The following is a 21,089-nucleotide window of genomic DNA, read 5'->3' on the forward strand; positions in this document are numbered from 1 at the left end:
AAGCTGAGAGCCCTGGGATCTGCGGGGGCTTGGAAGACCCCGAGGCTCTCTGGGACCCAGGCCCCGGGGCTCTGCTATTTGCTTCTTTCCTCCCACGCACTTTATACACACATGTCTACATGCCTCCACCAACATGCCTGGGAGGTCTTGAGAACAAGGATCATCTTCCTTAGTCTTTATCCCCAATTTGGGTCATAGTAGATGCTCAAGAAATATCAGCCTCAGCCCTCTCGAGACTGACTCATCACATCAATAAAAGGATCCTCCCAGAGTAGTGAGGGCTCCCTCCACAGGGGTCCTCATTCCTAGATGCGCAAGAATTCCCCGTCCCCACATCCTGCCACCCTCATGGGGAAACCCTCCCAGGCTGCCCAGCGCCTTGTTAGCTAAGACTTTCTCTCTCCCAAGGGCACTTGCTGGACTTGCTGAGGACTCGAGGGAAGAACGGGGCCATCGCCTTCCTGGAGAGCCTGAAGTTCCACAACCCTGACGTCTACACCCTGGTCACCGGGCTGCAGCCTGACGTGGACTTCAGCAACTTCAGTGGTGAGAGCTCAGTCTTTGATTGGGGAATTGGTGGGGGCTTCCCCGCAGCCTCTCATTCACAGTAACCTGCAGGGGGGTGGGGGGGTGCACGCCTTGGCTGCATGCTGTTCCAGACGTTTTCCCTGCTCCCTCCAGGCAGAGGTTCCCCATCCCTGTGCCCATCACTCTGCGGGCGAGGAAACCCCCCTCCCCTCCACTAACCATAGTGGGGGTGGGTAGGAGAAGGAGCCCATGGCCTTGGGTTCTAAAGGAAAAAGTGTGTCCCTAATTATCTAGCACCAAGAGGAGGCCTCTCGAAGGCGCAGAATCTGCATTTGAGAGGCATGGGCAAAGAGGAAGCATGTCCTTTCCCTAGAAAAGCTCCTGAGGTGGCCTTTACCTTGCCAGGTGGCATGTGCTTGAGGTGGAGGGGCAGCCCATTCCTGGGGTCTGCCCTAGTGGGGAGACCATGGATGGAGAGGCCCCTGCCAGAGGGGAAAAGGAGTGGAGCCTGCAGCCTTCTGTGCATTTGCTCTGCTGGCTAAGTAAAGCTTTACGCTGGCTTGGTGGGAGATAAGGCCATTTTCATTAATTGACTAATTCAAGGCTTCCCTGGAGGAGCTGTAGAAAGATCTAGGTATTCAAAGGAGCAGGACATCACTCAAAACTGTGAATAAGAAAACTTTTCTGCCTGTTGGCACCAGAGTCCATGTTTATGTTATTTAGAGTTCTATTAGACAGATTCATATTCCTGGTTGTGTTCTTCCTTAGGATGACATTAAAATGAGTTAGCATTGAGCCCGTCCTGGCTGATGAGGTGGGGAGTTGTGTCTGAACAGCTGGGTCCCACAGGGAAGCTGAGAGTGGATAATCCTTGTACCAAAATCTCGAGTTATGCTATTTATTTAACCAAAATATCAAGTCTGGTCGAGCCCCAAAGCTTTTAAGGAGACCAACAGATTGAGGTGGGGGGGCCCTGCTTGAGAGTCTGGGCACAGAATGCAAGGATCCTGGAGGATAAGGAGCAAAAGCCGTGGTGGCAATGCCTGGGCCCCCTGCCCCTCTCCCGCAGGGCTCATGGAGACGTCCAAGCTGACTGAGTGCCTGGCGGGGGCCATCAGCAGCCTGCAGGAGGAGCTGAGCCAGGAGAAGGGGCAGAAGGAGGCACTGCTGCAGCAGTGCCGGCGGCTGCAGGAGCGCCTGGGCCAGGCCGAGGCCCGCACCGAGAGCCTGTGCCAGCTGGAGGCCGACCACAGACGCATGAAGCGCGAGGTCAGCGCCCACTTCCACGAGGTGCTGAAGCTGAAGGACGAGATGCTCAGCCTCTCGCTGCACTACAGCAACGCACTGCGGGAGAAGGAGCTGGCCGCCACGCGCTGCCGCAGCCTGCAGGAGGAGGTAGTGGGGACCCCAAGGCAGGACGCCCACCGGCCTACGTCTGGGGGCAGGTCTGGCTTTTCTGGGCTCCATAGAAGTGGACCTACCTAGGTTCCTCCCCTCCAGCCGCTTCAGTACCCAGGGGCAGTGGACCTCTATCGGCCCCTCTGTCTTTCTCAGCTGGTCTTGGATGCCGGCGGGAGAAGAGGAGTGTTAGTAGGAAGGCCCTCAAACCCCAACAAGGTCTTTTACTCATTATTCCGTTGGGGATAATTATCTTCTTATTGATTTGTGGGAGTTTTGTAAATACTGAGGCTATTCATTCCTTGTCATTTTGTCATTTGCTTTTTTCCGTTAACTATGGCATTGTTTGTTTGTTTTTAGCTTTTTAATTTTTAACTTTATTTAGAAATAATTTCAAATTTATTAAAAAAAAGTATACAAATAAACATAGTACAACGGACACCCACATACCTTTACTTTATCATTTGCACTCTCTCTCCTCTCTGTCTCTCTCCACACACACACACGCACACGCAGTTGAACCACTTGAGTTACAGACATCATGGCCCTTTACCCCTACACATTTCAATGTATGTTTCCTTAAAATAGGATATTCTCTCATATAACCATAGCACAGTTATCCACTTCACTCATTTACCTTGATGCAATCTTTTTACCTAATCTCCCATCCGTGTTCCAATTTTATCATTTGACCCAAATAACATCCTTTATAGCATTTCCCCTCCAGTGCGGGATCCAGTCCAGGACCAGGTGCTGCATTTAGTTGTCCTGTCTCCTTAGCCTCCTCTAATCTAAAACATTCCCTCAGCCTTTCTTTGTCTGTGGCAACATGGACATTTTTGAAGAAATGAGGAGATGGCTCCTCATTTGGGGTTTGTCTCACGTTTCCTCATGAGTAAACGGGGTGATGGGTTTTTGGCAAGGGCCCTGCACAGGGAACGTGGGGCCCAGCTCAGGGCACCCCATCAGGAGGCACAAGGTTCAGCGCCCCTCACTAGTGATGTTAATAACGCCTGCCTGGTCCAGGTGCTGCCCGATATCTCCACTACATAATCCCTATTTCTTTTTCTTCCCTGTAGCTAATAAAGAATGGGGGCGGGGGAGGCGTTTTGAGACCAGCAGACAACCTGCTCCTTGGCGACATTTCCCCCAGACTTGGTCTCATTGGTGATTCTTGCCCAAATGCATCTTCACCCTGGCGGCTGCAAAGTGATGAGTGAGCCCCATCTTCAGCTCTCCCTCCAGTTGGCCAGTTGGCCCTCGGCATCCTGAGCGTGAGAAGGAGCCTTGCCTTCCCCTCGCTTATGCATCTGTTATTGGCACAGAAGCGTGGACTCCTGTTTCCAGTGGTCTGTAACGTATTACTGTCCTGAGTGAGTTTGGCGCTCAGGTTGTCCCAGATTTGGCCAGTGGAAGCCCCTTCAGTCTGCTCCATGTCCTGTGACACGCCCCTTCACTTTAAGCCCTGACTCCCTTTCCGGCATCACAAGATGTTCCAGGATCATCTCTACCCACCCTGCCCCAGCTCCAGGGTCAGCCATTTCTCTGAGGGGCCCTGGTTACTTTTAGAGACCAAGATCTGAGCACTAGGTGTGCTTATGGCTTCTGGGGTATCTTTGCTCCTTGACTCTTTCGGGGGACAGAGCCAGGAAACATGCCATGAATACACATATATACACACACATGCAAACATACATACACATATACGCACACAGGTATGCACACACACATACATACACATGCTTTAGAAACATGAGTTCACACCCCCGTCTCTAATTCCAGTCGATCCCCCAGGGTTTTTTCTTGCCTTCCTCCTTCCGTGCTTGCATGCTCCTTCTTCCTCAGTGAGAACCTGGCTCCCAATGTCAACACACTCACTTGCTCGATCCTATAGTCCATCTACAATGCTTTCAGAGTCACTCTGTCCGTACCTGAACAGTAAGCAAACCTCCGGAGAAGAGTACAGGATTTGTAATCCACCCCCCAACCCAACCCTGCCCAGGGTTGACAGTTTGTAGTTAAATACTGTGTCATAAGTTATCATAGCTGCCCCTCATCTCTCCATCCCTTCCCTTTCTCTTTCTCTCTTTGTTGTCACTGTGGTATTTGTTTGAAATAGAATTAGTTCATTTGTTTCAGTTTACTTTCAATTTCAGGTCCTCCCTTTCCAGATCTTAATGATTTAATTTTACTTTTTGAATATGTAGAATATGACAAGCCTAACCTGGTTGCCCCATAGCAGGAACTCACTAATTGCTTATGGAGAGTTTGCTAACTAGATGTTGGGAAGGAAAAAGTCCCAGGGGGAAAGTTTTTCCTTCTCCACTTGACTCCAGCCCCAGAGTGAGCACCAGACTCCACCCTGAGGTCCAGACTTCCTGGTTTGCCTTACGTGGGAAGTCCCCTCTCCTCAGGGGCGCCACACCCGGGATGGGGAGAGGCCAGGTCCATCTGCTCAAGGTCCAGGGTTCTCTTGGGCCACTTTGCAGCAGGGTGGAGGCCAGCAGGACCTAGCCAGGTGATTTCCAGAGGACCACGGCCCTGCACATGCAGCCCGCTGGGTGGGAGACAGCACATATTTACACTCGGATGTCTGTCTGAACAGACCGGGTCCTGCATTCCCAGGCATCTCTGCCCCATCTGACTTACTTTCCTCTTTCTTTTTACTTACCGATTTTCGTGAATCCAAATTCCCTTTATCTGACATACTTAGCAGAATATGGAAGGGCAGAGAAGCCAGGAAGCGTGCTGAGAGAGACTTACTCACGGGCCATTCATCACTGGCTGCCAGTGACTATCAGTTTCACAATAGAGATGATCCAAGAGCTGGTTACCAGGGCTCCTTGTTCTGTTCCTGGGGACCCCAGCCCCAACTATAAAATAAAGCTAATGTGCCTTTCTCCTCCCACAAGGAATTGGGACTATTCACTAGGTAAAACCCTTCAATCGATTTTGAAATCTCGAGGGAAGTACCCCTTTGAGTATGGACAGCATCATCATTAAGGAGAAAGGTTGAGAAACACACCTGGCTTCTCGTCTAGTGGAGAAACAGTATTTACATCATCCTGCCTCTCAATCTCCTCCCTGGACAGCTGTATCTGATGAAGCAAGAGCTGCAGCGAGAGAAGGCGTCTTCTTCCTGTGAGCGCGAGTTTCAAGAGTGGTCCCTGAAGGTGGCCAGCATCCTGGAGCCTGGAGACGAGGAGCTAAACCGCCTGAAGGAGGAGAATGAGCAACTCCGGTCACTGACTTTCAGCCTAGTAGGTCCTGGTTTCCTCCCTGGGAGCTAATTGGGTGTTTCCTCGGCATCGGCCTGGGGCCTCCAGGCTGTGGATTTCTGACAGGTGGTTCCTTGAGGTGTGGCTAAGGACCGGGTGAGATGACACCTAGTGACTCGCCTCTACTGTTGCTCATTACATCCCTCCTTCCTGCTCTTCCCCAGCCCCCAAACATTGGCAGAATTCACAGCTATTGCATGCTCATTAGAATGTCCCACCCAGCTTGTGTGTGCTGCTGTACTGTTTTGGAGTGGATCTGGCTGATTATAAATGACGGGATTAGCTTTAAAGTTGCCGTCCATGGGCCGGCCCCGTGGCTTGGTGGTTAAGTGAGCGCGCTCCACTGCTGGCGACCCGAGTTCGGATCCCGGGCTCCCACCAGCGCGCTGCTTCTCCGGCCATGCTGAGGCCGCGTCCCACATACAGCAACTAGAGGGATGTGCAGCTATGACACACAGCTATCTACTGGGGCTTTGGGGGAAAAAATAAATAAATAAAATCTTTAAAGTTGCCGTCCTGCCCACATGTGCATTGGAGAGTGGGGAATTACAGGAAGCGGAGAGATTAGTGACGCCAAAACCCTGGGATTATGCAAACGCTTTGCTTCTCCTCTTGGATTCCTTCAATCAATAAATATCTATTTATGGAGATATTCCTTCCATAGACATTGTCTGGGTGGAAGGCAGGCCCTTGCACTGGCACTGCCCGTCACACAGCCTGGACTGTGCCATAGTTCATGAGCCCCTCCTGAAAAGTGAGTGTGAGAGAGAATAACATGGTTTTCCCTCTCTCGGAAACCCTGCAGGTGGATTTGTTGAAGAGCGGGCTGAAACTGCCTGACAGGAGGAATTGCTGTCCTGGGCTTTCAGCTTCCTTTGTTTTCTGTCTCCTCTACTGGGCATGAGTAGAACTGAAATGCATGTTTCCCATTTTGATTGTTGACATGGCCTTTTTCCTTGCCTAACATACAATTATAAGGCTAAATCTGTCCACACACCCAGCCTTAAAGCTTCCTGCTGCCTATTCTCGGGTCGCTGGTGAAGGGGCTGCTTCCCCAGGGCAGGCCTTTGGGAGAGTCATGGTCCCTGGGCTGACCTCTCTTTGCACCAGGCGGAGAAGGACATTCTGGAGCAGAACCTTGACGAGGCCCTGGAGAGCAAGCAGGAGCTGGTGGACCGTATCCACTCTCTGAGGGAGTGGGCTGTGGCTGCCGAGAGGCAGCAAAAGCAGGTGACCCTTCAGGGCTGCGTCCACAAGCATGGCTGCATGTGTGGGGCAGACAGATTCTTCAATCCACCCGGAGCTTAAAACCAATTTTGCCTGACTGATGTGTTGGTCTGTTCATTTATTCCTTCCTCAAAGCTACATTGAGCACCAACTCACAGTCCAAGACTAGAGGTCACGTCCAGTCTGTGGGGTGGTGAGGAAAGACGTCAGGCTGACAAGTGATTAAAACACAGGGTGATTTCAAGTGCATGGGGGCCCCGGGGTGAGAGCAGAGGATTTATTTAGTTGCTACAAAAGGTGAGGGGAGGACAAGGAGAAAGAGAATGAGGCGGTGGAGGGAAATTATTTATGCATTTTGGGATGTGGAATAAACAAAGCAATTACACATGCCTCACTCATGCATCTTTCGATGACTGAATTCAAATCCAGTCAGCACAGCAACTCTGCAGATGCCCCTGGAAAACTAGCACTTAAGAAAGGAGCATGGGGCCGGCCCCGTGGCGTAGCAGTTAAGTGCGTGCTCTCTGCTACTGGCGGCCGGGGTTCGGATCCCGGGCGTGCACCGACGCACCGCTTCTCTGGCCATGCTGAGGCTGCGTCCCACATACAGCAACTAGAAGGATGTGCAACTATGACATACAACTATCTACTGGGGCTTTGGGGGAAAAAAAGGAGGAGGATTGGCAATAGATGTTAGCTCAGAGCCAGTCTTCCTCAGTAAAAAGAGGAGGATTAGCGTGGATGTTAGCTCAGGGCTGATCTTCCTCACACAAAAAAAGAAAGGAGCATGAATTCACCTTATTTCACCCTAGAACCAGCCCCGTGTCTCTCCCCGAGGCACCCCAGCCCCATCCCATCCTCAGCCCCACTCTCAGAGCCACTGACCTTCATGGGCTATGTCTCCCCTCCTCTGTCCAGTACTGGGAAGAGAAGGAGCAGACCCTGCTCCAGTTCCAGAAAACTAAGGTGGACTGTGAGATCTACAAGGAGAAGATGAATGCCCTGCAGAGCCAGGTGGTCGAGCTGCAGAAGGAGCGGGACCAGGTACCCCAGGAGAGGCAGGGGCTGGCCTGGGGGCCGGGCTGAGGGGCTCAGAGAGAACAGAAGGAACCTGCCTTGGCTGAGTCTCTGCTCGGGAAGCCCCTGGCCACTGCTTCTCTGGGTTTAGGTTCTACTGAGGGCTGGCTGGCCGACTCACACAGGTCACCCCGCCCTTAATGGCAGCTGGTTCCAGATTCGGGTTCTCTCTCCTTGATCCATTCAAGGTTTCTGTAATCTACATGCTCACTGTGCATCATCCTGCCTCCTTCCATTTCCGGCACAAGGTGTTTGTGTTCACCCACATATTGGGTGTTATTAAACCCATGTATGTTGACATGAATTGTAAACGATGGTAAGCTTGTGCATCTCAGAGTGAGCTTGTGTTTGGTGCACACTGGATGCCTCCAGGACAAAGGCAGACAAGAAAAGCGTTGCTTTCTCTGGTTGGGTCTCCTGCATCCTGTTGGCTCGGCCTCTTTATGCTCTGGGTGTCCGATATGTCTTGGCCCCCAGGCCTACTCTGCGAGAGATGGAGCCCAGATGGAGATTTCTCAGAACCTGACCGAGAAGGACGCGCTCCGCAGGAAAGTGTTTGAGCTGACAGACGAAGTCTGCGAACTGCGCCAACAGCTCCGCAGGCAGCAGACGGAGTCACTGCCGGGGGTGAGCACTTCACCTGCGTAGGGCTGGGGACGTAGGGTGGCAGGGCTGGAGTGTGGTGTTCAATGAAGAAGGAAAGCAGCGTAGGAAACTGTGCAGGCAGCCTTACTTTTGTAGGTGATGCCTTCCTGAGATGTTTCAAAGTCAAATGTCCAAGAGCTGAGTGACAGACTTACATGCATGAAGGGAGCTATGTTCCCAAAGAGCTAAAATTACTGTAAAACCTCTGATTACGGTCCTGCTGGCAGCACCAGCTCCAGGCACCCTGATGGGTGGGGGAGACTCTTCAGAGGTGCCCGGGACCTGGTGAGGCACAGTCAGACCCTCCCCTCCCTATGCAGGGGCCCCAGCCCTTCCTCCTGCACCCCTCCCTGCATCAACCATGTTCCAAAAATATATATATATACAGAAGAAATACTGACGGACAGACAGGAAAATGCTAACTGTGCAGTTTCTGAGTGTGGGAGAATGGGTGAATTTTATTTTATTCTCTAATCTCTCTGTTTTCCCCCCAATATTCTATGTGGCATGTATATATATATATGTAAGACATATAGTATATATTATTTGAATAGCCAGTAAAAAGCCGCATATATTCTGTAAAAGAAATGAAGTGCCATTCACCAAGCCAGTGGCTTTCCACGTCCATGGTGGTCAGCTCCTGTAGTGCCGGGAGTCCCAGGCACGGAGGAGGGGACATAAATTGTTTGTTTTGCCTGGAGGCTAATGAGAAGAAACTGTCTGGGAGGGTGGAGATGGGGGTGGGCTGACTTGGTGGAAACCCCAAGGGCACCCAAAGGAACTTTCTTGAATTAACCAGCCCATCTGCCATCTTTGGCAGCCCAGGCAGGAAGCGGGGGCCAGGGAGCCCTGTCCGAGGGGGAAACAGCGGCTGGTGCGCATGTTTGCCATCTACCCGCCGGACGACAGCGACTGCAGCTGCCTCAGTTCCACTGAGGTATGGCCGGTGCCTCCTCCGCTGCTGGGGTCGGACCAGGCGCACCCTCGTCTACTGGGACAGAAGGGAGCCTGGCACACAGTAGGTGCTAAAGAAATACATGAATGAGGGGCTGCATTCAGATCTACACACACACTCAGTACCCAGCACCATGCTCCGCACTTGCACGTTACACCGTCAGCACGTGATCCTCACTGGCCAGTAACTTGGCCTCAGTTGCGTTATATATCAAGTGGGACAATATTCCCCACTGTGTAGATTGATTGTGAGAACTGAGTGATGTAAAATGTGAAAAGTGGCTAATAGAGCGCCCAGCACATAGTGGGTGCTCAATTAATGTCACCTAGCTATGTGCTTTGCCTTCCCTCCCTCTCGCCTCTGCTGCCCTGACAGTTAGGGGCCATAGCCTGTTATTCTTATTCCCCTTACACAGTGGGGCAGTGGAAGAGGTCCGCAAGGGCTCCTCTATGAGCCCCATGCTGACCTCTGCCCTGTCCTCCCCCGGTCCCAGGTCTGGTCTGACTTGAGCGCCACGTCCAGCCGCGAGCTGGTGGACAGCTTCCGCTCCAGCAGCCCGGTGCCTCCCAGCCAGCAGTCCCTGTACAAGCGGGCCACGGAGAACTTCTGGGAAGACCCCCAGTCTTTCAGGTAGAGAGGGATTGGTGATGGTCTCTGGATGACTCAGGCTCTCTGGCAGCCCTCTGGGCACACTGGCCTAGAGCGAGGGCCGGGCAGGTGCTGGGGGCTCTGCATTCAAGACAGGGAGCAGGCGATACAGCCTGAGCTGCTTCTTCTCATGCTTTGCAGTGACTTCCCGGAAACCCTGGAGAAAGACCGAGACGCCACCCCGGGAGCTAGGACGGGCAACGCAGACCTGGATTATGGGATTGTAGACAGGGCAAGTGAGCACACCACACCCCAAACCTCTGCAGCTGCCCACCTCCCCTGGGCTGGGCCGGCAGAGCAGGCGGGGGAGCGAGGACAGGGATCTTCAGGGAGACAGGGGAGACACCCGGTCTCTCTCCAGGGGCTGGGCAGAGAGAAGCAAACTTGACCGCTGCCCTGCCCTGGGCCTCTGGGAAAACCCAGGCTGCCTGTGGATTCAGGCCGGTGCTCAGACACTGCTGTTTACCAAGTGCCCTTTTTATTTCTCGCCCAGAGGCTGTGGGAGTTGCATTCATGTCCCATCCAGCTCAGCACAGACATTCGGACAGCTGCAGACACACATGTTCTCTCTCTCTGTTCCTCCCTGCTCAGACCTGTGGACACTTAGGCCTCCCAGTGATATCAGAAGGCAGCAGGCTTAAGTCCTCATTGCTCCTGGCCAAGGCACCTGCTGGGAGCATCTCTCCTTCGGGGTGTCGGTGCCTGAGACCTTCTCTTTTCTCTTGTGGCTGATTCCTTATACGTGTGACTTAACTGGTCCTCTCTCCTTCTCAAGGCACAGGCCCCTCATGGACAGCCTCGTCACTTTTGCCACCCTGCACATCTGCCCGCAGCGTTGGGCCTTGCACACAGTAGGTGCTTAGGACTCTGTCTGGAATTCACCCCATGGCCACCAGGGGGCGTGCGTGCCCCACGCTGTCCCCCACAGCAGCACCTTTGGGGCAGGTGGCCCAGGGCTTTCTGTGGGTCACACGACCAGAAATCATAACTCTTGCAAAATCACTGGCATTTTTATTTATAACAGCGATCAGTTGAGAGGATCCACCCAAGGCATATCTGACCTGGGTGTGAGATCATGAGCAGGGAGGATTACCGCTCTTTAATTTTCTTTCGTGGTGATTCTACATGATGTCCTGGCTTCAGGTACTTTTAGTAGAATTGACCTCAAATACATCAGGAGTGTCTAATTTCATTTGGCTTTGAATGTAAGCACGAATGGATTTTTGCCTGTGAGTTGGGCACAGGCTGCCCGGAGCAGGCAACTGTTAGCTCTCTGCCAGCTCTCTGGTCCGTGCGAGCAGTCCGCAAAGTGAGAAGGGCAGCCACAGACCCTCCAGGATGGACCTCCAGGAAGGCTGCTGCCTGGGCTCTGGGCCCATCTGCCTCACAGGCTGCATGTTAAAATGCGAGAGCTGGGCCGGCCCCGTGGCTTAGCGGTTAAGTGCGTGCGCTCCGCTGCTGGCGGCCCAGGTTCGGATCCCGGGCGCGCACCAATGCACTGCTTCTCCAGCCATGCTGAGGCCGCGTCCCACATACAGCAACTAGAAGGATGTGCAGCTATGACATATAACTATCTACTGGGGCTTTGGGGGAAAAAAAATAAATAAAATTATAAAAAAATAATAATAATAAAAAAATAAAATGCGAGAGCTTGGAGGGACCCTACAGACTGCCGACTCAGAGGCCCACCACGGCCAGCTGAGTAGCAGTGTGGCCTGGGGCGAGTAGGAGGCAGCAGATGGCTGGTGGCAATTGCTGCCACGCAGAAATGCAGGCCTAGGGTTACACCAGATTTGATTCTTCCAGTGGAGCCAGAAGTCCAGATTCTAGATTCCCTATCTTGTAAAATGTTGGCAACTCATTGAAATATCACAACGTAGGTCAAGCCCTGGGAGCTGCAGCTCTCCACCAGCTCCTCCTGCTTGGGGGAAGATGAATCAAGGTTCTGAGCAGTGGCGAAGGGAGGAGGAAGAGGAGGTTCAGCCTCAGCGATGGGGACAGAACGGGTAGCGGGTGCCTGAGGCTGCGGCGGGGGGCACTGAGGCTGTGCTGGTGAGCAGAAGCTCCATCAGGAGTGGGGCAACCACATGCGCTAGCCTGGCTCGGTGCCTAAACCCTCAGCTTCCTCCTAGATCTTCCTGAGTCGGAGGGCAGCCTGCAGCCGTTCTCTGGGGGCCTCTACATCTCGGCCAGGTGAGCGGCGATCTGGGACCAGGGAAGGCAGGTGGCAGGGCAGAGTGAAGACTGTGTCCTATCACTGTTGGGAGGTGACAGCCTTTCCAGGGATGGGGTCATGGCGGGGGATGGAGAATTCCAGAATGCTGGGGCTGGAGGGGGGCCAATGGGGAGATGGCCTGGCCTCACCTCCTGCTCTTGGCTGCACACAAGCTCCCTTACCTCCCTTCCTGTAGCAACGCCCCAGTGCGGCGGAGGCCGGCCCGCAAGATCCTGAGCCAGGTCACGGTGCTGGCCTTCCAGGGAGATGCGTTGCTGGAGCAGATAAGCATCATCGGCGGGAACCTCACGGGTATCTTCATTCACGGGGTCACCCCAGGTTCGGCGGCAGACGAGATGGCCTTGCGCCCAGGAACCCAGATTGTGATGGTGCGTGTGACACTGGCCCCTTGAGCCCCCAGGATCCCCTCAGGGGTGGGGTCAGTGGTGGGGTATGTAATGCAGGCAGCCTCAGACCCGACTTGACAAGGGTGTGATATTGGAGTAGCTCACGCTCCTTCTGGGGCTGATGGGGTGCAAAGTGTCACACTCAGTTAGAGAGGGTCACGTTGACCCTCACTGAAACCCTGCACCCTATGCCAACCTGACATTCTAGAACTCTGGAAGGTGAGCCTGTGAGCTGACGTGGGGCTGGACAACATACCGTTTGGGGAGCCTTCTGGGATGCAGCAGTTTTGACCCAGGGATCTTTTGATAAGGGCACAGGGCTGTTCTAATGTGGAGCTCTTTTTTTTTTTTTTTTACTGTGATGATCTTGTTGTCACTGTGTGTGTCGGTGGGGGGAGGTAAAATACACATAACATAAAGTTCACCATTTTAATCGCTGGGGATATGTTTCAAACTTTTTTTTTTTTTTTTTGGTGAGGAGTTCAGCCCTGAGCTAACGTCTGCCAATCCTCTTCTTTTTTTGCTGAGGAAGACTGGCCCTGGGCTAACATCCGTGCCCATCTTCCTCCACTTTATATGGGACGCTGCCACAGCATGGCTTGGCAAGCAGTGCGTCGGTGCGCGCCCTGGATCCAAACCGGCGAACCCCGGGCCACTGCAGCAGAGCGCGCGCACTTAACCGCTTGCACCACGGGGCCAGCCCCCAAACAATTTTGTTGTTGTTGTTGTTGTTATTCATTTACTTTTTAATTTAAACTTGAGATCATTTTGTAAGATTGCTGTGTTCTTTGCTAACAAAGGAAAGGCATATTCATGACAGAAAATTATGAAAAAGCATAAAGATGTACAAAGAAGAAAATCAAAATCACCCACAATTCTACTTAAAATAACATAGCATTTTAAAGTGTCTAATATCAGGTGTTTCTCGTACATAAATATACACATGTAAGTGTACAAACATGAGTTACCCTTCACATTCTATTTTACTATCAGCTTTTTTCACTTAATAATATATGGTGAATATTTTTCCCTATCATTAAATAGTTTCTGCAATTGTAAATGCCTAAATAGCATTTTATCATGTCAATGCCCCAAAATTTATTTAAGCAATCCCCTTTTGTTGGGCATTTATATTATTTCCAATTGTTCCCTATTACAAAAGGCTCTGAAGTTAACATCCTTGTTGATAAATCCTTGATTATTTCCTAAGGCTGGTTCCATAAGGGATTTTGTTTTGTCTACTGCTAAACCCCTGACTCCTAGAATAGTGTTTGGCACCTAAGAAATGCTTAAATATTTGTTGAATGAATGAATAAATTCTTACAAGTTTATATATTAGGTTGAAGGGTATGCCCGTATTTAGATCTTTTTATACATATCACCAAATTGCCCTCCAAAAGGTAGTTTCAGATTTTATTTCTACCAGCTGCCTATTGACGTCAGTTTTCCAGAATCCTTATTGACACTGCTGTATAAGATAGAATAATTTTGTTTGCAAGTAAGAAAAATCATAACTGACACTGACTCCAGTAATAAAACGCAATTTTTTGTCTCCTTTAATTGAAAAGTCCAGAGGCAGGGCAGGCTTCAGGTGTGGTTTGACCCCAAAGGTCATGTTGTCACCAGGACTATGACTCCATCTGCCGAGACCCTCCTGCCTTTGCCCTTCATGGTGGTTGACTTTGTTCTTTAGCCGACACCCTCAAGGTAGCAGGTTGGCTGCCAGCAGCTCTCAGAGCCATGAGCCTCCTCGTTCACATGGAAAGGAAAACAGATCTTCTCTTTGCCCAGTTATCCAACAAGTCTGATCGTCCTTTTGATTGTATCATCTTAAGTTGCAAGCTCATCTTTGAACCAATCTTAGTGGCTAAGGAATGTGATTTGCTGATTTGCTCAGGCCTGGGTTCCATTCTGCTTTCCCGTCATGGGACAGATCCCTAAGGCACGTTGATTTGCTCAGACCCATGATGGCCCATCCGTGGAACTGAGGAACCGTATTGAACCCCGTGGTTCTGAGATTCTGGGTTCTTTTGGGACAAAGAAATGATAACGTGAATGCTTTGGAAGCAATAAAAAACTACATTGAATATTAGCGTTTAACTTTTAAAATATGTGTACTTTCTAGGGTAAAAATATTGTCTTGTCACTTAATTTTTTTTCCATATGTCTAGGGACCATTTGTTTTTCTTTTGAGGACCTTTTTTTTAATAGAGTTTTTTTATTTTTCCTTCAATTTTTTTTTTAAATTTTTTGTTTATTGCAGTAACATTGGTTTATAACATTGTATAAATTTCAGGTGTACATCATTATACTTCTATTTCTGCATAGATTACATCATGTTCACCACCCAAATACTAATTACAACCCATCACCACACACATGTGCCGATTTATCCCTTTCGCCCTCCTCCCTCCCCCCTTCCCCTCTGGTAACCACCAATCCAATCTCTGTCTTTATGTGTTTGTTTATTGTTGTTATTATCTACTACTTAATGAAGGAAATCATACGGTATTTGACCTTCTCCCTCTGACTTATTTCACTTTGCATAATACCCTCAATGTCCGTCCATGTTGTCACAAATGGCTGGATTTCATCGTTTCTTATGGCTGAGTAGTATTCCATTGTGTATATATACCACAGCCTCTTTATCCATTTGTCCCTTGATGGGCACTTAGGTTGCTTCCAAGTCTTGGCTATTGTGAATAACGCTGCAATGAACACAGGAGTGCATGTATCTTTACGCCTTGGTGTTTTCAAGTTCTTTGGATAAATACCCAGCAGTGGAATAGCTGGATCATATGGTAGTTCTATCCTTGATTTTTTGAGGAATCTCCATACTGTTTCCATAGTGGCTGCACCAGTTTGCACTCCCACCAGCAGTGTATGAGAGTTCCCTTCTCTCCACATCCTCTCCAACATATGTTGTTTCCTGTCTTGTTAATTATAGCCATTCTGACGGGCGTGAGGTGATATCTCATTGTAGTTTTGATTTGCATTTCCCTGATAGTTAATGATTTTGAACATCTTTTCATGTGTCTGTTGGCCATCTGTATATCTTCTTTGGAGAAATGTCTGTTCAGGTCTTTTGCCCATTTTTTAATTGGGTTGGTAGTTTTTTTGTTGTTGAGATGCATGAGTTCTTTACATATTTTGGAGATTAAGCCCTTATCAGATGTATGGTTTGTAAATATCTTCTCCCAGTTGTTAGGTTGTCTTTTCGTTTTGTTGATGGTTTCCTTTGCTGTGCAGAAGCTTTTTAGTTTGATGTAGTCCCATTTGTTTATTTTTTCTATTGTTTCTTTTGCCCGGTCAGACATGGTGCTTGAAAATATGTTGCTAAGACTGATGTCGAAGAGCGTACTGCCTATGTTTTCTTCTGGAAGTTTCATGTCTTACATTCAAGTCTTTAATCCATTTGGAGTTAATTTTTGTGTATGGTGTAAGGTAAGGGTCTACTTTCATGTTTTTGCATGTGGCTGTCCAGTTTTCCCAACACCATCTGTTGAAGAGACTTTCTTTTCTCCATTGTATGTTCTTGGCTCCTTTGTCAAAGATTAGCTGTCCATAGATGTGTGGGTTTATTTCTGGGCTTTCGATTCTATTCCATTGATCTGTGTGTCTGTTTTTGTGCCAGTACCATGCTATTTTGGTTACTATAGCTTTGTAGTATATTTTGAAATCAGGAAGTGTGATATCTCCAGCTTTGTTCTTTTTTCTCAGGATTCCTTTAGCTATTCGGGGTCTTTTGTTGTTCCATATAAATTTTAGGATTCTTTGTTCTATTTCTGTGAAAAATGTTGTTGGAACTTTGATAGGGATTGCATTGAATCTATAGATGGCTTTAGGAAGTATGGACATCTTAACTATGTTAATTCTTCCAATCCAAGAGCACGGAATATCTTTCCATTTCTTTGTGTCTTCTTCAATTTCTTTCAGCAATGTTTTATAGTTTTCCGTGTACAGCTCTTTCACCTCTTTGGTTAAGTTTATTCCTAGGTATTTTATTCTTTTTGTTGCAATTGTAAATGGGATGGTATTCTTAATTTCTCTTTCTGCTACTTCGTTGTTAGTGTACAGAAATGCAACTGATTTTTATAAGTTGATTTTGTATCCTGCAACTTTACCATATTCGTTTATTACTTTTAAAAGTTTTCTGGTGGATTCTTTAGGGTTTTCTATATATAAAATCATGTCATCTGCAAATAGTGACAGTTTCACTTCTTCCTTTCCAATTTGGATCCCTTTTATTTCTTTCTCTTGCCTGATTCCTCTGGCTAGGACTTCCAGTAGTGTTAAATAGGAGTGGTGACAGTGGGCATCCTTGTCTGGTTCCTGTTCTTAGAGGAACAGCTTTCAGTTTTTCACCATTAAGGATGATATTAGCTGTGGGTTTCTCATATATGGTCTTTATTATGTTGAGATACTTTCCTTCTATACCCATTTTATTCAGAGTTTTTATCATAAATGGATGCTGTATCTTGTCAAATGCTTTCTCTGCATCTATTGAGATGATCATGTGATTTTTATTCTTCATTTTATTAATGTGGTGTATTAGTTTGATTGATTTGCGAATGTTAAACCATCCCTGCATACCTGGAATAAATCCCACTTGATCATGGTGTATAATCTTTTTAACGTATTGTTGTATGCGATTTGCTAGTATTTTGTTGAGGATTTTTGCATCAATGTTCATCAGTGATATTGGCCTGTAATTTTCTTTTTTTTGTGTTGTCCCTGTCTGGTTTTGGTATCAGGGTAATATCGGCTTCGTAGAATGAGTTAGGGAGCTTCCCCCCCCCTCAATTTTTTGGAAGAGTTTGAGAAGCATAGGTATTAAGTCTTCTTTGAATGTTTGGTAGAATTCACCAGGGAAGCCGTCTGGTCCTGGACTTTTATTTTTGGGGAGGTTTGTGATTACTGTTTCGATCTCCTTACTGGTGATTGGTCTATTCAAATTCTCTACTTCTTCTTGATCCAGTTTTGGAAGGTTGTATGATTCTAAGAATTTATCCATTTCTTCCAGATTGTCGAATTGGTTGGCATATAGCATTTCATTCTCTTATAATCTTTTGTATTTCTGAGGTGTCTGTTGTAATTTCTCCTCTTTCATTTCTGATTTTACTTATTTGTGCCTTCTCTCTTTTTTTCTTGGGGAGTCTAGCTAAAGGTTTGTCAATTTTGTTTATCTTTACAAAGAAGCAACTCTTGGTTTTATTAATTTTTCTATTGTTTTTTGGTCTCTATTTCATTTATTTTTGCTCTGATTTTTATTATTTCCCTTCTTCTACTGATTTTGGGCTTTGTTTGTTCTTATTTTTCCAGTTCCTTTAGGTGCATTGTTAGATTGTTTATTTGAGATTTTTCTTGTTTGTTGAGATAGGCCTGTATTGCTATAAACTTCCCTCTTAGAACCACTTTTGCTGTATCCCATAAATTCTGGCATGACGTATTTTCATTTTCATTTGTCTCCAGGTATTTTTTGATTTCTTCTTTGATTTCTTCGTTGACCCAGTCGTTGTTCAGTAGCATTTTGTTTAATCTCCACGTATTTGTGGCTTTTCTGATTTTCTTCCTATAGTTGATTTCTAGTTTCATACCATTGTGGTCAGAAAAGATGCTTATACCAATCTTCTTAAATTTATGGAGACTTGTTTTGTGGCCTAATATGTGATCAATCCTGGAGAATGTTCCATGTGCATTTGAAAAGAATGTGTATTCTTCGGTTTTTGGATGGAATGCTCTGTATATATCTACTAGGTCCATCTGTTCTAATGTGTCATTTAAGGCCAATGTTTCCTTATTGATCTTGTTTAGATGATCTATCTGTTGGCGTAAGTGGAGTGTTAAAGTCCCCTACTATTATTGTGTTACTGTCTATTTCTGTTTTTATGTCTGTTAATAATTGCTTTATATATTTAGGTGCACCTACATTGGGTGTGTAGATATTTACAAATGTTATATCCTCTTGTTGGATTGTTCCCTTGATCATTATGTAATGCCCTTCTTTGTCTCTTTTTACAGTTTCTGTTTTAAAGTCTATTTTGTCTGATACAAGTACTGCTACCCCAATTTTCTTTTCATTGCCATTTTCGTGGAGTATCTTTTTCCATCCCTTCACTTTCAGTTTGTGAGTGTCTTTAGGTCTGAAGTGTGTCTCTTGTATGCAGCATATATATGGGTCTTGTTTTTTTATCCAATCAACCACCCTATGCCTTTTAATTGGAGCATTTAGTCCATTGACGTTTAAAGTAGCTATTGATAAGTATGTACTTACTGCCATTTTTTAACTTTTTTTTCCTCAGTGTTTTAGTAGTCCTTCTCTGTTCCTTTCTTCTTCTATACAGAATTGATGGTCTCTTTAGTTTGACCTCTGTCTGAAAGCTGTACTCTTTAACTCTCCTCCTCCCTCCTTTTATGTTTTTGATATCATATCTAACCTCTTTTTTGTGCATTTGTATCCATTACCCTCTTATCATGGAAATAGATAATTTTTCCTATTTGTGGTCTTCTCTTTTCCCCTTAAATCAGTCCCTTTAACATTTCTTGTAGCACTGGTTTCTTGGGGACAAACTCCTTTAATTTTTGCTTGTCTGGGAAAATTTTGATCTCTCCTTCCATTTTGAATGCTAACCTTGCTGGGTAGAGTATTCTTGGCTGTAAGTTTTTTCCTTTTAGCACTTTAAATATATCGTGCCACTCTCTTCTAGCCTGTAAGGTTTCTGCTGAGAAGTCAGCTGATAGCCTTATGGGGTTTCCTTTGTATGTAACTTGACTTTCTCTTGTGGCTTTTAGGATTCTCTCTTTATCTTTAATTCTGGACATTTTGATTATGATGTGTCTTGGTGTGGGCCTCTTTGGGTTTATCTTGTTTGGGGCTCTCTGTGCTTCCTGTACCTGGATGTCTGTTTCTTTCCTTGGGTTAGGGAAGTTTTCATCTATTATTTCTTGAAATAGATTCTCTGCCCCTTTGTCTCGCTCTTCTCCTTCTGGGACACCTATAACACGGATGTTAGTGCACTTGATGTCATCCCAGAGGTCCCTTAGACTGTCCTCACTCTTTTTAATTCTTTTCTCTTTTACCTGTTCAGCTTGGGTATTTCTTCTAGTCTTTCATCCAGCTCACAGATCCGTTCTTCTGTATCGTCCACTCTGCTTTTGAGTCCCTCTAGTGAATTTTTCATTTCCAGTATTGTATTCTTCATTTCTGATTGGTTCTTTTTATATCTTCCATTTCTTTGTTGACATTCTCACTGAGTTCATCTATTCTTCTCCCCAGATCAGTGAGCATCCTTAACACTCTTTGTTTGAACTCTCTGTCAGGTAGGTTGCTCATTTCTGTTTCAGTTAGTTCCTTTTCTGGGGTTTTGTCCTGTTCCCTTACTTGGAATGTAATCCTTTGCCTCCTCATTTTGCCTCTTTCCCTGTGCTTGTGTCTACATATTAGGTAGGTCAGCTACGTCTCCTGCTCTTGGATAGGTGACCTTATGTAAGTGATGGCTTAGGAAGCCTGCAGTGTGCTTCCCTCAGTTCTCAATGTTCCAGGGGTGACCCCTATGTGGGCTACATGTATCCTTCTGTTGTGGCCTGTTTGCTCTCCCTTTAGGTGCCCAGGGAGGCCGAGTTATGCTCCTGGCCAGCTGTTGTAATGCTCAGCTGCTTGTAGTTGTTGTGGGCCCTTCAGTCTCTTTATCAGGTGTGGGGAGCCCCAGCACAGTTGGCTGCAAGTTCTAATACCACATTTGTGTTGCGGTATTTCTTTTAAGTGAGTAGGCCCCCAGTGTGGCAGGTTGTTAGGCTCAGGGCTTTACAATTGCTATAAGCCTTTAGCCTTTAGGTCTCTTGTCAGCTCTCTGAGGATTGCAGCTGGGTGGGGCTCACCTCAGGCATGGGAGCACCCAATTGTTTCAGGCTTTGGAAGGTGGGGCAAACCCCCTATGTGGGTCTTTGAGAAGCACAAGTCTTCTGCAGCTGACAAGCCCTGCCACCCACAGGTCCACACACACAGTCAACACAGTCCTGCTCCGTGTGCGCGCCCTGACCTCCCGAAGCGGACCCAGTCTCTCCACAGCGGGAGCCCCACACACTCCACCACGCCCCCACACTCTCCACCCGCTCCTTGTGCACACCTTGCCCCACTGAAGTTGGCTCAGTTGCCAGGCTGTAGAGAATCCAGTCACCAATCTATGCAGGCCCACAAGTTGTCTGAGGGCTTTTTGTTGGGTGGGGCCAGTCTCTAGGGTGGGCTGCCCGCCCTGGCTGAGCTGGATTACATCGGTGCTCTAGTGAGTGGGGCAGACCTGGGCTAGCAGGCCCCAGGGCGAACTCCAATGGCATCTGTGTCAGCACGCCCACACCAGGCCACAACAATGGCCGCCGCCAATGTCCCAGTCCCTGGAGCAGTCTCACCTCTCACCAAGATGCACTCAGGGCCTATTAGGTGAGTCTTTTTTCACCAAAGCACTGTGCACCTTTCTTTCTGGTGATTTTAGGTTGCTTTCTGAAACGGGTGAGTTTGCGCGTGGGCCCTTTAAGAGCCAGTTTTAATTTCTTTGTAAACCAGCTTTTCTGGGGGTACTCCCCAATGTTTTAGTAGCAGGCAAAGTCAGATATTCTACCACTCGTCTCAATTGTGCTGGGTCCACAAAATGCCCCCAGTGGGAGCGCTCCCCAGCTCAGGGGCCCGCGCCTCCAGGGAGGGCTGCGTACCTTTG

General features: G+C 47.9%; 1 protein-coding gene across 3 annotated transcripts in view; it reads left to right on the forward strand.

The window, feature by feature from the left end:
- The window catches only part of CARD14 (caspase recruitment domain family member 14), a 41,849-nt gene that overhangs the window by 9,971 nt on the left and 10,789 nt on the right, over positions 1-21,089 (forward strand). For 2 of the 3 annotated variants that reach the window (XM_087441725.1, XM_087441726.1), the window contains exons 2-12: positions 409-546; positions 1,598-1,923; positions 5,019-5,186; positions 6,315-6,434; positions 7,350-7,475; positions 7,986-8,135; positions 8,974-9,090; positions 9,602-9,738; positions 9,898-9,992; positions 11,889-11,949; positions 12,168-12,360. In XM_087441725.1, coding sequence (XP_087297851.1) covers positions 409-546; positions 1,598-1,923; positions 5,019-5,186; positions 6,315-6,434; positions 7,350-7,475; positions 7,986-8,135; positions 8,974-9,090; positions 9,602-9,738; positions 9,898-9,992; positions 11,889-11,949; positions 12,168-12,360 — 1,631 coding nt within the window. Of the gene's footprint in view, positions 1-408; positions 547-1,597; positions 1,924-5,018; positions 5,187-6,314; positions 6,435-7,349; positions 7,476-7,985; positions 8,136-8,973; positions 9,172-9,601; positions 9,739-9,897; positions 9,993-11,888; positions 11,950-12,167; positions 12,361-21,089 lie in introns of all 3 variants that reach the window. The other variant, XM_087441724.1, reaches the window with a different exon arrangement.

This window comes from Ceratotherium simum, chromosome 16, assembly GCF_057802395.1.
Source record: "Ceratotherium simum simum isolate JZ-2026a chromosome 16, ASM5780239v1, whole genome shotgun sequence".
Classification (NCBI taxonomy): Eukaryota; Metazoa; Chordata; class Mammalia; order Perissodactyla; family Rhinocerotidae; genus Ceratotherium; species Ceratotherium simum.